We start from the raw sequence: 14,597 nt of genomic DNA on the forward strand, positions 1-14,597 counted from the left end.
TGGGGTGAAATCAGAGAGTGATGGGACTTCTTCGACTTGCCTTTAGGGACAGCTCCCTCAAAGCTTTCGGGTGCATGGCCCGACACTCAGAGCACGACTTCAGGTCATGGTCGCGCTCGAGGCACCACAGACAAACACGGTGAAGATCCATCACCGAAATCGTCCGATGGCAGTCCTCACAAGGTTTGAACCCGGTCTCTGGGGACATCTCGACACACCAAAGTCATACACAAAAACTTCGGCAAAACGGTCGAATTCGGCCAAAAAATAGCCAGGGTAGCTCTCTCCGGATCAGCGCGTGGTGCGGAAAGAAAATAATTGACGTCACTGAGCGAGGGTGGCATTTATGTACTACTCCCGACGTCATCACGGCGACCACGACGCCTACGGAGTCGACCGACGCCACCTACCGACGCGCAAGGGTATTGCTCGAAGAAAAATCTCCAGATCCAGTCTGACACCTGGGGGAAAATTGTAAGGTAAGGAATCTTCAACTAGAAGTCTCTATCAGATAAAGTCTTCAGGCTTGAGCTGGAGGTTTAAGTTGCAGTAGATTTTGGCAAATTTATCGTGGAAGAAATCTGCAAGGCTGTCACATAGGCCCTGTTGCGGGGTTGGAGAATTCTTTGACTATGCGGAAGAGCTATTTTATGTTGTTGGTGAGTTAGCTTTGATGGGCAATGCTGGGGCCCTTTTTTGTCTTACATAGTTGCCTGTGGTATAGGATGAGTGCTGATTTGTAGGTGGTTCTGTTGCTGGGTCTTTGTTGGTCAGTCACCTTCTCTCGAGGTGCTTGCAATGGCGCTTGGCTGTCCTGAGGTCCTCAGTGTACCAGCTGGCTTTCTTGATGGATTTTCTATGTGTGATGAAAGCGACGATGTGAGTTAGGTGGTGTGGCTGTACTGGATACAGTCACTGGAGGTGAATAGGGGTAGTGTACAAGTTTGGTAAGGCAGTCGAGGAGAATTACGGAGTTAGGGCGGTTTGTCGCTGCGGTGGAAGTTCAGGTCCCCCAGAAACATGTTGTCCTTTAAGACGATGGGGGGGGGGGGGAATTAAACCGACGAGGTTGCAGAAGGTGGTTTGAGGTCCCGGTGGGTGGACGGTATGCAAGGGCCCCCCTAATGATGGATTTTTCACCCATTTGGATAATTACGTTGAGGTGTGTCATTGGTGGAATGGTGTTGTCCGTAGCAGTAGTGCATTTCAAGGAGACTCAGTGGATAATGGTGATTCTGCCGTCTGGCTTGTTGATGCGGTTGCCGTGGGTGATTCTGAATCCTGCTGGTATGACAGTGATGCTGACCTGGGGTTGAGCCAGGTCTCCATTAGGAAGACTAACACGCGAGTGTTGTCCTCCTACCCACCTCCTATTTAACCCACTTATTGAGCACTGTGCCCGCCCATGCATGCAACTCACCATCAGACTCTGTACCTAAGCGCATATCATAGTTAGCCTGATTGACATCAAACATGTATTTGGTCACTCTGTAATTTCACAAGTCCCAATGTCCACTATCATCCAAACTTTTTCGCTAGATGTCCTTCTTACATTTCCTAGTTTTGCATGTAAAATTCTAAACGAAGTGGAGATTTAGTGGATGAAGAACAATTAAGATTCCATTTGCTACTTCTGTGGACAAATGCTCAGTGCATCTGTCTGTCTGCACTTAGTATTACTTTAGAGAGAGTAGCCTTAAACAATTGGATGCCTACAAAGACGCCATTCTGTTTTTCTTGTCCTTGCTCTGCAAGACCTTTTCCTTCTAAACTGGAAATGCAGGATCTAGAAGCAAATAATGAATTTAGCAGTGGTCACCTTTGGGCAAAGCTAAGCTCCTCACCATTCAAATCCTGAAGGCAAAAACATAAGAAACATCTTTGTTCCAAAGAAGGCAGGAAGGAATAACTGCATTTCTATGTCACCTAGGTAAGTACAGGCTAGACCTCAATATTGATGAACTCAACAAATTGTAGTTTTTAATGAAAAAAGCAACATTTCTTAAAACCCTTGCACAATCACTACAAAGAAAAAATCCAAAGTGAGGAATAACCACTGACCAGGAAGTGGATGATATTCACTAGGAATTAGCTCATTTTTTATAATACCCAAGTTAGCGGATTTGAAGGAAAATTATAGGCAAGGCTGTAATCGACAGAGCACTCCGAGAATAATGTTTACTAATAAATTAACATATTAAACATGATAAAAATAATAAACTAGGCCTTCTGTGAAAGTAGCACACCACTAGTCAGAAAGCAGAGAGACCATCGTGCCCATGTTATTCAGCCTTCTGGATTCAACACACCAAAGAGATAACTAAAGAAAAATGTTCAGCACCTGACTTCTTATGAACAGAATAGACATACCTTTGATGTTGATGAATCTGTTGAAAAATCGAATTGGTTTCAGGGTGAAAAAATGTGCCAAGTCTTTCATACCAACTCTGAAAGGATTTCTCTCATCTAGTTTCAGATGTGTGTGAACTGAAAGTCGAAGATCTTCCTCAATTTCTTTGCACAATTTGTCCAACAGGTGCTGCAAAACACAGGAAAGTAGAACAGAGGGCTATAGTTTATTTGACGTTAGACAAACTTAAAGAACTGGTAATTGTTGCAGGGTCAGTGTTAAAAAGAAAATGCCTCCTGGAAATTTATATAACACACACATATATGCATAACAGAGGTGCAGTCGCCAATCTGTTGGTAAGGTTGACACATGATTGAAAAGGCAATCCTATCTGTGATACCTTACTAACCTTAATTACCAACACACTTTAGAGTAAAATAATTCAAATTTTAACCACTGAGCATGCCAAATTTGGAGCATTTGGCCATACAGTTAAAATGTTAAGGGTCCAAAAAGTTTACTTTTTGTATTTTACACACTTCCCAAAGCAAATTTCAGCCATGCTGAAATCTAATGCCAATTAAGACATGTGACCCTCTTCATCATTTCATGCTGTTTTTTTGGTTGGGTACCATTTCATCCAGTCGTTTCGAGATATTATGCAATGCATGAGTGTCAAATGTGCATGTACAAGTGCTATATGTTTCATAAATAGTTGTAAACTCTGGATAAAGCTGGTGCTGCCCACCCAAAAAATCCAAAAAGGAAAAGTTACTTACCGTCAGTAATGATATTTCTGGTGCATACTCTGCCTACAGATTTCTTTACCTATGGACTCCCCCAGGTGTCCGACTGGTCTGAAAACCCTTTCTGCTCAGCTCTTCTTTGAAGGTAGATGATTTGGCTACATTCAGCATTCCTGTGATGTCACCATCCCCACAGAGCGCTCCTAAGGTCACAATGACATCAGTTTTAACATCCATTTTTTCCGTGCCGTCGAAGCATGATGAGAATAACAGGGCAGGTATGTAGAGCAACAACAGAAAATTGGAACCTTATTATGTTGGCCCCCTAGCCATACATCAAACGTAGAAATGGGAGGAACTGGTGAGGAACCTACAGGTAGATAGAGTGTTCACCAGAAATATTGTCACCAGATGTAGGAAGTTGGCTCTGTATATACTATTTCAAAGTAATAAATAGTGTGCACAGAGTCCAAGGGTTTCCCTTAGAGGTAAGGTAGTGGCAAAAGTAGATAATTCTAATGCTCTATTTTGTGGTAGTGTGGTCGAGCAGCAGCTTATAAGAGAGTAGTGTTAAGCATTTGTTGTACACACACAGGCAATAAATGAGGAACACACAAAAGACTTAACTCCAGGCCAATAGTTTTTATATAGAAAAATATATTTTCTTAATTTATTTTAGAACCACAAGTTCAAGATTTGAAGTAAATACATAAAACGCAAGGTACTCCACACAGGTAAGTTAAGAACTTTGAATTAGAGCAGTAACATACACAGTTTTAGTTAAAATGGCAATAAGCTATTCTAAAGTGGACAAAAATCAACAGTTCCTGGGGGAGGTAAGTAAGGGTTAGTTTTTCAGCTAAGTAAGGCACTTACAAGTTCAAGTTCCTGGGCATAGGCAGCCCACCATTGGGGGTTCAAGGCAACCTCAAAGTTACTGCACCAGCAACACAGGGCCAGTCAGGTGCAGAGGTCAAAGAAGGGCCCAAAGCACACAGGCGCCTATGAAATACAGGGGTTCTCCGGTTCCAGTCTGCCTACAGGTAAGTACCTGCATCATCGGAGGGCAGACCAGGGGGTTTTTGTAGAGCACTGGGGGGGGACACAAGTAGGCACACAAAACACACCCTCAGCGGCACAAAGGCAGCTGGGTGCACTGTGCAAAGGAGGCCACCGACTGGGCTAGGCAGAGGGTCACCTGATGGTCACTTCTGCACTGAAGTTCGGTTCCTTCTTGTCCTGGGGGCTGCAGGTGCCGTGCTTGGTCCAGGCGTCGGGTTCCTTGTTACAGGCAGTCGCGGTCAGGGGGAGCCTCTGGATTCTCTCTGCATGCATCTTTGTGGGGGTCCAGGGGGGTCATCTCGGGTTACTCACGAGGTCGCACTCGCCTGGGAGTCCTCCCTGTAGTGTTGGTTCTCTGGAGCTCAAGCCGGGGGCATCGGGTGCAGAGGGTGAAGTCTCACGCTTCCGGCGTGAAGAGCGAGTTCTTTAAAAGTTGTTAGAAAGTTGCAAAAATGTTGCTGTAGGTGAACAGTGCCGCTGTTCTCAGGAGTTTCTTGGTCGTTGGTCAGGTGCCATTTTTATTTGCCAATACCCTGCTGTCAAGTCAAAGGTACCTAAGTATTTGGCAGGACCTAATTTGTCTATTAGCTCATCTGCCCTTGGGATGGGGTGAGCATCTGTCTTGGTGACAGAGTTGAGCCCTCTGTAGTCCACACAAAACCTCATCTCTCTCTTGCCATCTTTGGTGTGAGGGGTTGGGACCAAAACCACTGGGCTAGCCCAGGGACTGTCAGACTGCTCAATCACTTCCAACTCCAGCATTTTGTGGACTTTCACTTAGATGCTTTCCTTAACTTGGTCAGAATGTCTGAATATTTTATTCTTGACAGGCATACTGTCTCCTGTGTCCACATCATGGGTACACAGGTGTGCCTGACCAGGAGTTAAAGAAAAGAGCTCAGCAAACTGCTGGAGGACTTGCCTGCAGTCAGCTTGCTGTTGGCCAGAGAGGGTGTCTGAATAGATCACTCCATCTACTGAGCCATCTTTAGGGTCAGTGGAGAGGAGGTCAGGGAGAGGTTCACTCTCTGCTTCCTGGTCCTCATCTGTAACCATTAACATGTTTACATCTGCCCGATCATGAAAGAGTTTGAGGCAGTTCACATGGCTCACCCTTTTGGGGGTCCTGCTAGTGCCTAGGTCCACCAGGTAGGTGACCTGACTCTTTTTCTCAAGAACTGGGTAAAGGCCACTCCATTTGTCCTGAAGTGCCCTGGGAGCCACAGGCTCCAGAACCCAGACTTTCTGCCCTGGCTGAAACTCAACCATAGTAGCCTTTTGGTCATACCACATCTTCTGGAGTTGTTGGCTGGCCTCAAAGTTTTTGCTTGCCTTTTCCATGTACTCTGCCATCCTTGAACGTAGGCCTAGTACATAGTTCACCACATCTTGCTTATGCTCATGGAGAAGTCTCTCCCGGCCTTCTTTTACAAGTTCTAGTGGTCCTCAGGATGGCCAAACAGAAGCTCAAAGGGGAAAAACCCTACTCCCTTCTGTGGCACCTCTCTGTAGGCCAAAAGCAGGCATGGCAAGAGGACATACCATCTCCATTTGAGTTTTTCAGGGAGCCCCATGATCATGCCCTTCAATGTCTTGTTAAATCACTCAACAAGACCATTGGTTTGGGGATGGTATGGTGTGATGAATTTATAAGTCATCTCACACTCATTCCACACGTGCTTCAGGTAAGCGGACATGAAGTTGGTACCTCTGTCAGAAACCACCTCCTTAGGAAATCCCACTCTGGTAAAAATACCAATGAGTGCTTTGGCTACAGCAGGAGCAGTAGTGGACGTAAGGGGAATTGCTTCAGGGTACCTAGTAGCATAATCCACTACTACTAGTATATACTGGTTCCCTGATGCTGTGGGAGGTTCCAGTGGACCCACTATGTCCACTCCCACTCTTTCAAAGGGGACCCCACCACCGGAAGTGGAATGAGGGTGGGCCTTCGGATGGCCACCTGTCTTACCACTGGCTTGACCGGTGACACAGGAGGTGCAAAACTCCTTTACCTTCTAGGACATGTTGGGCCAGTAGAAATGGTTGACTAATCCTTCCCATGTCTTGGGTTGTCCCAAATGCCCAGCAAGGGGAATGCCATGGGCTAAGGTCAGGATGAACTCCCTAAACTCCTGAGGCACTATCACTCTCCTAGTGGCACCAGGTTTGGGATCTCTTGCCTCAGTGTAAAGGAGTCCATCTTCAAAATAGACCCTGTGAGTTCCATTGACATTTCCTTTTTCTTGCTCAGCTGCTTGCTGTCTTAGGCCTTCAAGAGAGGGACACGTTTCTTGCCCCTTACACAGCTGTTCCCTTGAGGGTCCCCCTGGGCCCAAGAGCTCAACCTGATAAGGTTCCAACTCTATAGGCTCAGTTCCCTCAGGGGATAGAACGTCTTCCTGGGAAGAGAGGTTCTGTTTCTTTTGCTGTGTTGAAGTTGGTTCTCCAGTCTCCCTTCCTTTTCTCTTAGAAGGTTGGGCCATTATTCCAGACTCCACCACTTCTTTTTCACCCTGAGCCCTGCACTGCGCCCTTGTCTTGACACACACCAGTTCAGGGATACCCAGCATGGCTGCATGGGTTTTGAGCTCTACCTTAGCCCATGCTGAGGACTCCAGATTGTTTCCTAGCAGACATTCTACTGGGATTGCAGAGGAGACTACCACCTGTTTCAGGCCAGTGACCCCCTCCCCATTCTAAAGTTACCATTGCCATGGGATGGACTTTAGTCTGATTGTCAGCATTGGTGACTGGATATGTCTGTCCAGCCAGGTACGGTCCTGGGGAAACCAGTTTGTCTATCACCATTGTGACACTGGCACCTGTATCACTCAGAGCTTCTACTCTAGTCCCATTGAATAAGAGCTGCTGTCTGCATTTTTGTATGTTAGGCAGCCAGACAGCAAGTGTGGCTAGGTCCACCCCACCCTCAGAGACTAGTGTAGCTTCAGTGTGAACCTTGATTGGCTCTGGGCACACTGTTGATCCCACTTGGAGACTGGCTATTCCAGTGCTAACTGGAGTAGTAATTGTTGTGGGACTTTTCTTGGGACGGGTTATGTCTCCAGTTTGGTGTCCATGCTGAGTACAGATGCGACTACAGGCCTCCTTGGGATCAAAGGTTTTACCCTTATATACATTTGAGGAGTGTGAAGAGGCTGTGGGCCCACCCTCCTGAGCAGGTTTTTAGGGCCCTGTAGAAGACTCTTTACTTTTTCCCTTGGATGTCTCAACACTCTTCCCCTAGGGAGGCTTTGTGACCCCTTTCTTTTGGTCACCCCCTGTGGAAGTCTTGGTCACCCTAGTCTTGACCTAACGGTCTGCCTTCTTTCCCAATTCCTGGGGAGAAATTAGACCTAGGTCTACCAGATACTGATGCAGTTTGTCTTTGAAACAATTACTTAACAGATGTTCTTTCATAAACAAGTTATACAGCCCATCATAATCATTTACACCACTGCCAGTTATACACACCATCTAGTGTTTTGACTGAGAAGTCAAGAAACTCAACCCAGGTCTGGCTCAAGGACTTTTGAGCCCCCCTGAACCTAATCTTGTACTCCTCAGTTGAGAATCCAAAGCCCTCAATCAGCGTAACCTTCATGAGGTCATAGGATGCATCTTTACCAGAGAGTGTGAGGAGTCTACACCTACACTTTCCAGCGAACATTTCCCAAAGGAGAGCACCCCAGTGAGATCTGTTTACTTTTCTGGTTGCACAAGCCCTCTCCAAAGCTGTGAACCATTTAGTGATGTCATCACCATCTTCATATTTTGTTAGATTCACTTTGGGGATTTTTAGGATGTCAGTGTCTTCTCTGACCCTAGTTATGTTGCTGCCACCATTGATGGGAGCTAAAACCATCTCTTTTCTTTCCCTCTCTATGGCTAGGAGCTGTCTCTCCAAAGCCAATCTTTTGGCCATCCTGGCTAACAGGAGGTCATCTTAATTGAGGGTGCCCTCAATGCTTCCAGAGGTACTGGTCTCCCCTGGGGAAGAACCAGCTTCTCTGACTTATTTGTGGAGCCAGGGTTTGAGGGGCCCTGTTCTCCCCAATTAGGACAGGAGGGAGGGAATAATCCTCTGGTCACTAATTTCCCCATCTGTAGAATTATCCTCAGAGGGGTGGTCCTTTGCAAACTCTGCCAAAAGCTCCTGGAGGTTTACTTTGGCAGGGTTGGACCCAGTCTTTGTATTTGTTAACTTACAGAGAGTCCTTAACACTGACATCCCTAGATGCAGGTCAGGGGAGAGGTTGAGTTCCACCACCATCTCATCTGCGCTAGGCATTATTTCTCTAAAAGTTGGGATTACTTTTTAAGAATCTAAAAACTACTTCTAGAACTTAAATCCAAACTTTTACAAACTTTTAAACTCTAAAAGAAATGCTAACAGGGACTTACACAAGGCCCTAGCAGGACTTTTCAAACATTTAGAAAAATAGCTACAATTTAAAAAATCAGTTTCTAATGACAATTTCTGGAATTTGGTTGTGTGATCAGGTATTGGCTGAGTAGTCCAGCAAATGCAAAGTCTTAGACCCCACCGCTGATCCACTAATGTAGAAAGTTGGCTCTGTATATACTATCTCAAAATAAGAGATCGTCTGCACAGAGGTAAGATAGTGGCAAAATTCGATATTTTTAATGCTCTATTTTGTGGTAGTGTGGTCGAGCAGTAGGCTTATCAGAGGGTAGTGTTAAGTATTTGTTGTACACACACAGGCAATACATGAGGAACACACACTCAAAGACTTAACTTCAGGTCAATAGTTTTTATATAGAAAAATATATTTTCTTAATTTATTTTAGAACCACAAGTTCAAGATTTGAAGTAAATACATAAAATGCAGCGTACTCCACACAGGTAAGTTAGGAACTTTGAATTAAGCAGTAACATACACAGTTTTAGTTAAAATGGCAATAAGCTATTTTAAAAGTTGACACAGCGCAAAAAACAACAGTTCCTGGTGGACGTAAGTAATGGTTAGTTTTTCAGGTAAGTAAGGCACTTACAAGTTCAAGTTCCTGGGCATAGGCAGCCCACAGTTGGGGGTTCAAGGCAACCCCAAAGTTACCACACCAGCAACACAGGGCCGGTCAGGTACAGAGATCAAAGGAGGGGCCAAAACACACAGGCGCCTATGAAGAACAGGGGTGCTCCGGTTCCAGTCTGCCTACAGGTAAGTACCTGCGTCTTCGGAGGGCAGACCAGGGGGGTTTTGTAGAGCACTTGGGGGGCAGGGGGGGTGTTACACAAGTAGGCACACAAAACACACCCTCTGCAGAATAGGGGCGGCCAGGTGCAGTGTACAAAGCAGGCATCGGGTTTTGTATAGGAATCAATGGAGGGACCCGGGGGTCACTAGCTGTGCAGCCAGGGCACAGGGGTGCTTCTCAGGCCAGCCACCGACTGGGCTAGGCAGAGGGTCGCCTGATGGTCATTCCTGCACTGAAGTTCGGTTCCTTCTGGTCCTGGGGGCTGCAGGTGCAGTGCTTGGTCCAGGCGTCGGGTTGCTTGTTACAGGCAGTCGCGGTGAGGGGGAGCCTCTGGATTCTCTCTCTGCATGTGTCGCTGTGGGGTTCCAGAGGGGGGTCGCCTCAGGTTACTCACGAGGCCGCAGTCGCCTGGGAGTCCTCCCTGTAGTGTTGGTTCTCTGGAGCTTGAGCCGGGGGCATAGGGTGCAGAGGGTGAAGTCTCACGCTTCCAGCGGGAAGAGTGAGTTCTTTAAAAGTTGTTAGAAAGTTGCAAAAATGTTCCCGTAGGTGAAAAGTGCTGTTGTTCTCTGGAGTTTCTTGGTCCTTTGGATTTCAGGGCAGTCCTCTGAGGCTTCAGAGGTCGCTGGTCCCTGTTGGATGCGTCGCTGTTGCAGTTTTCTTCGAGTCAGGAGACAGGCCGGTAGGGCTGGGGCCAAAGCAGTTGTTGTCTCCGTCGTCTCGGCAGGCCTTTCAGGTCATCAGTCCTTCTTGTTTGAGGTTGCAGGAATCTGATTTCCTGGGTTCTGGGTCACCCCTAAATACTCCCTCCCTGAGGGGAGGGGGGCACATCCCTAATCCTATTGGGGGAATCCTCCAATTTCAAGATGGAGGATTTCTCAAGGCAGGGGTCACCTCAGCTCAGGACACCTTAGGAGCTGTCCTGACTGGTGGGTGACTCCTCCTTGTTTTTCTCATTATCTCCTCCAGCCTTGCCGCCAAACGTGAGGGCAGTGGCCGGAGGGGCGGGCATCTCCACTAGCTGGGATGCCCTGGGGTGCTGTAACAAAAGATCTGAGCCTTTGAGGCTCAACCGGTAGGTGTTACAGTTCCTGCAGGGGGAGGTGAGAAGCACCTCCACCCAGTAAAGGCTTCGTTTCTGGCCACAGAGTAACAAAGGCACTCTCTCCATGTAGTCAGCAACTCGTCTGGTTGTGGCAGGCTGGCAGAAACTGGTCAGCCTAGCACTAGGAGTCGGACTGGTATTCAGAGGGCATCTCTAAGATGCCCTCTGGGTGTATTTTACAATAAATCCCACACTGGTATCAGTGTACATTTATTGTGCTGAGAATTTTGATACCAAACTTTCCAGATTTCAGTGCAGCCATTATGGAACTGTGGAGTTCGTGTTTGTGTTTGTCAAACTCCCAGACTATATACTCTTTATAGCTACTCTGCACTTACAATGTCTAAGGTTTTGCTTAGACACTGTAGGGGCATAGTGCTCATGAACGTATGCCCTCACCTGTGGTATAGTGCATCCTGCCTTAGGGCTGTAAGGCCTGCTAGAGGGGTGACTTAACTATGTCACAGGCATAGTCATTTTCTCCCCACCAGCACACACAAGCTGTGAGGCAGTGTGCACGTGCTGAGTGAGGGGTCCCCAAGGTGGCATAATACATGCTGCAGCCCTTAGAGACCTTCTCTGGCATCAGGGCCCTTGATACCAGGGGTACCATTTACAAGGGACTTATCTGGGTGCCAGGGCTGTGCAAATTGGGGAAGCAAAGGTACAGTTTAGGGAAAGAACACTGGTGCTGGGGCCTGGTTAGCAGGGTCCCAGCAAACTTTCAATCATAACTGGCATCAGCAAATGCACAAAGTCAGGGGGAAACCATGCCAAGGAGGCATTTCCTTACATCATCCTTGTCCAATAATTGAGAAGGGGCGAAAATGAAAGAAAAAACACTGAGGCAGCAGCTAGTTGCCGTACAGCAGCACTCCTCCTTGCATTTCCCAGCAAAAGGAGTGGTTTTGTATAAATCCCCACAGATGGTCTGAAAGTGGGGGAGGTACTTACTAACCACCATGCGTTGCCAAAATGCAGATGGGGGTCATTTGTTTCTTTTACAGGCACTTTACGGAAGGGTAAGTGAAACAAAATAAATAAAGAGGACAAGTGCCCTCTTTCTATGTCCTACCAAACAGCACAGGCATTAATAAAAAATGATCTGGTAGAGACATATTCTAGTTGCAGATTCCTTACCTTAGAATTATGCCCAGGCATCTGGACTTATCCTCCAGCAGTATCCCTGCGTGCCATTAGGTGATGTCAGTCGACTCTTCTTCCGTCGTTGGCATCATGGTCGCCAGTCATGATGTTGTGGGTAGCATATAGGCACTAACATGAAAACACAACATAATACATAGCCTATGTGCCCTGTTCCCTTTACACTGCATGCAACATATTTAAGTCGCCCCTCTAGCAGGCATTCCAGCCCTAAAGGCAGGGTGCATTATATTACATGTGAGGGTATACCTGCATGAGCAGATACGGCCCTGATATGTTTCTGTCGTTTCGAAGTCATACAGAGGGAAACCATTTTAAGTACATGTGCTAAACAAGGGTCATTACGAGTTTCCCAGCTACATGATGGCTTCACTGAAGATAGGGATGTTTGGTATCAAACATCTCATATTAATAAACCTTCACTGAATCCAGTGATGGATTTATCAATACATGGACTCAGAGGGCACCTTACAGGTGCCCCCTGAAAACCTACCAGCTCCTAGCCTGGACACTGACAAATCAAAACAGGTGAAACCACCTTAGACAGAGTTCTGACCCCCTGCAGCTAACACTCTTGAGGGCTCAGAACAAAAGCCTGGTCTGGGCAGAGGTGTGACCTCTCCCAGGCAGGATGGACATTCCAGGGCAGGGAGCTTCAAAGGCCTTGCCGCCTTTGTAATGCGATCCTGGTCTCTCCAGATGGTGAAGATAACCAACCCCCTGTCCTAACCCCACTTTTGGCGGCAGCACAGGTGGGAGGATTGGTGAAATTAAGGAGTGCCCAACTTCATGCCAGTCCCACCCCTAGGGTGGACACCACTTTTTAAATTCCTCCATATTGTTTGGAAGGAATTAGGCCACTAGGGTTAGAGTTCTGCTCACTTCCCAGCGTAAGTTGTCATAAGATCGGTGTAGTCACCCTAAAGTTGGTCAGCCCATTGGCTACCACCTGGCACTCTCTGTAACGCCCCTAAATTGAGTGTTTAGGGGGCACCCTTTGATCCCAGAACTCAGCTTCCTGATGACCTAAGAACAGCCAGACACTACAGAGTCGCACCAGCAGAGAAGACTACAGACACCAACTGACTTCTTCCCAGCCCTACCGGCCTGTCTGCAGCCCACATTGATCCTGTGCCAGAAGACGATCTGCCCTGCAGGTTAGTGACCTCCAAAACTGCCTGCCTTCGACAAAGATCCAGATCTCCCAAGAAAATCAGACCTGTTCAAGAAGAAACCAACTTTAAAAGAAAAGAACTCTGCCCCAAGGAACCACCTCTGCACCGACACCCTCAACCAGAGTCCAAGTGGCCCACCAGTCCTCTAAATGTCCCCTAGCGATTCTGAGTCCACCATGGGCTGACCCCTGCTGAACTCTACCTCAAAGCCTGCAGCCTCAAACCAAACCTGCTAACAGCAACTTGCCTGGTAAGCTGTTCCTGACGCCAAAGGACAGTCCCGCACCCAGAGACCCTGGGGACCTGGACCGTCTGTGTCCCTGCGTCCCCTAGCATCAGAACTTACGTGGGCAGCTGTGGATGTTCTTCATTCAGCCTCCTGGCTCGAGCCTATAGCCTTTTTCCAAAACTGAGCTCTCTCATTGACTTGCATTGGGCGCCCAACGCTGTGTTGGCACTCTGCACCCGGCTGCCCCAGTGTCACTAAGGGTGTACGTTTGGTGCTGCCTTGTGGCTACCATTTGATTACATCAACCCTAGTACATCGGCCCCTGACACTGCTTTACTCACCTGTGAACAGCGCAGTTCACCCAGCTTCGAATTTGACCGTTACACCTGGCAGCTCCTGTGCTGCTATGGGTGCACTCTTGGTACTGATTTGAACCCTGCTTGGTGTTGACCTAAACCTCTGAAGACTGGATTTGTAAGTAGTGTACTTACCTGCAAAAATGCATTCTTGTTTTCCTCTCATGGGTTTACATTGCTTAACTGAAAAATCGCACTGTGTTGATTTTTGAAACGACAAAGTATTTATCCTTGAAAATCTACTTACCTGATTACGAAGTTCTTGGGTTTGAAACATTCAAAGCTGGTCTGGGATTTATTCTTGAGTGTGTGTCTCATCCACTGCCTGTGTGAGTACAACAAATGATTAGCATTACCCTCTGATAAGCCTAACTGCTCCCCCACACTACCTAAAAAAAAGTATCCTACCTACCATTGTCTATGCAACACCAATTGGGGATCCACTGGACTCTGTGCTTAGTGTACTTCATTTTAGTGCACTATATAGAGAGCCAGCTTCCTACAATGGGAACACAGAAATATGCATCGTGCAAGTCCAACACTACCATCCAATCTCCTGGGGCAAGGGAAGAGAGGATGTGAGCCAGAGTGAGCATCTTGAACTTCTCCTTCTTGAGGAAGAGATTGAGGGACCAGACGTCTAGGATAGGGCAGAGACCCTTATCCATTTTGGGCACCAGAAAGTAGTGGGAACAACAACCACAACCAACTTCTGGTACAGGGACCCTCTATATGGTTCCCTTGGCCAAGAAAGCCGTAACCTCCTCGTGGAGAAGTGCTAGGTGATCCTCTGTCATCACATCGTAGGATGGTGGCATGGATGGAAGGGTATTCTCAAAGGGGAGGGCGTAGCCCCTTAGGACTATTTGCAAAACCCACCTGGCTGATGTGATGGATTCCCAGTAGGGCATGTGATGGCGAATCCTGCTTCCGACTGGTCCCGGATGGTGAAGCATCAGACTAGGAAGGTTTGAAGGCTGCAGTAGGAGGGGTGGTGGACTGGGCCGACTGCTGTCTCCCTGATCCATGGCAACGTTTGATCCCAAGTCTCCAGCCATACAGAGGCTGGGTAGCATGCATGACAAAGAGGCTGGTGGGAAAGGAACATGGTTGGATACCCTTTCCATAGCCACGAAAGGGGTGAAAAGCAGACTGAGGGAGATGAGGGGCCGTTGCGAGACCCACAGACC

The 14,597-nt window shown here is 47.4% G+C and overlaps 1 protein-coding gene across 1 annotated transcript in view; it reads right to left on the reverse strand.

Moving 5' to 3' along the window:
• WASHC4 (WASH complex subunit 4) overlaps positions 1–14,597 on the reverse strand; it is a 923,504-nt gene that overhangs the window by 469,474 nt on the left and 439,433 nt on the right. The window contains exon 21 of the mRNA XM_069228973.1: positions 2,371–2,539. Within this exon, the coding sequence (XP_069085074.1) occupies positions 2,371–2,539 (169 nt within the window). The remainder of the gene's footprint in view (positions 1–2,370; positions 2,540–14,597) is intronic.

This window comes from Pleurodeles waltl, chromosome 4_1 (genome assembly GCF_031143425.1).
Source record: "Pleurodeles waltl isolate 20211129_DDA chromosome 4_1, aPleWal1.hap1.20221129, whole genome shotgun sequence".
In the NCBI taxonomy this organism is placed as follows: domain Eukaryota; kingdom Metazoa; phylum Chordata; class Amphibia; order Caudata; family Salamandridae; genus Pleurodeles; species Pleurodeles waltl.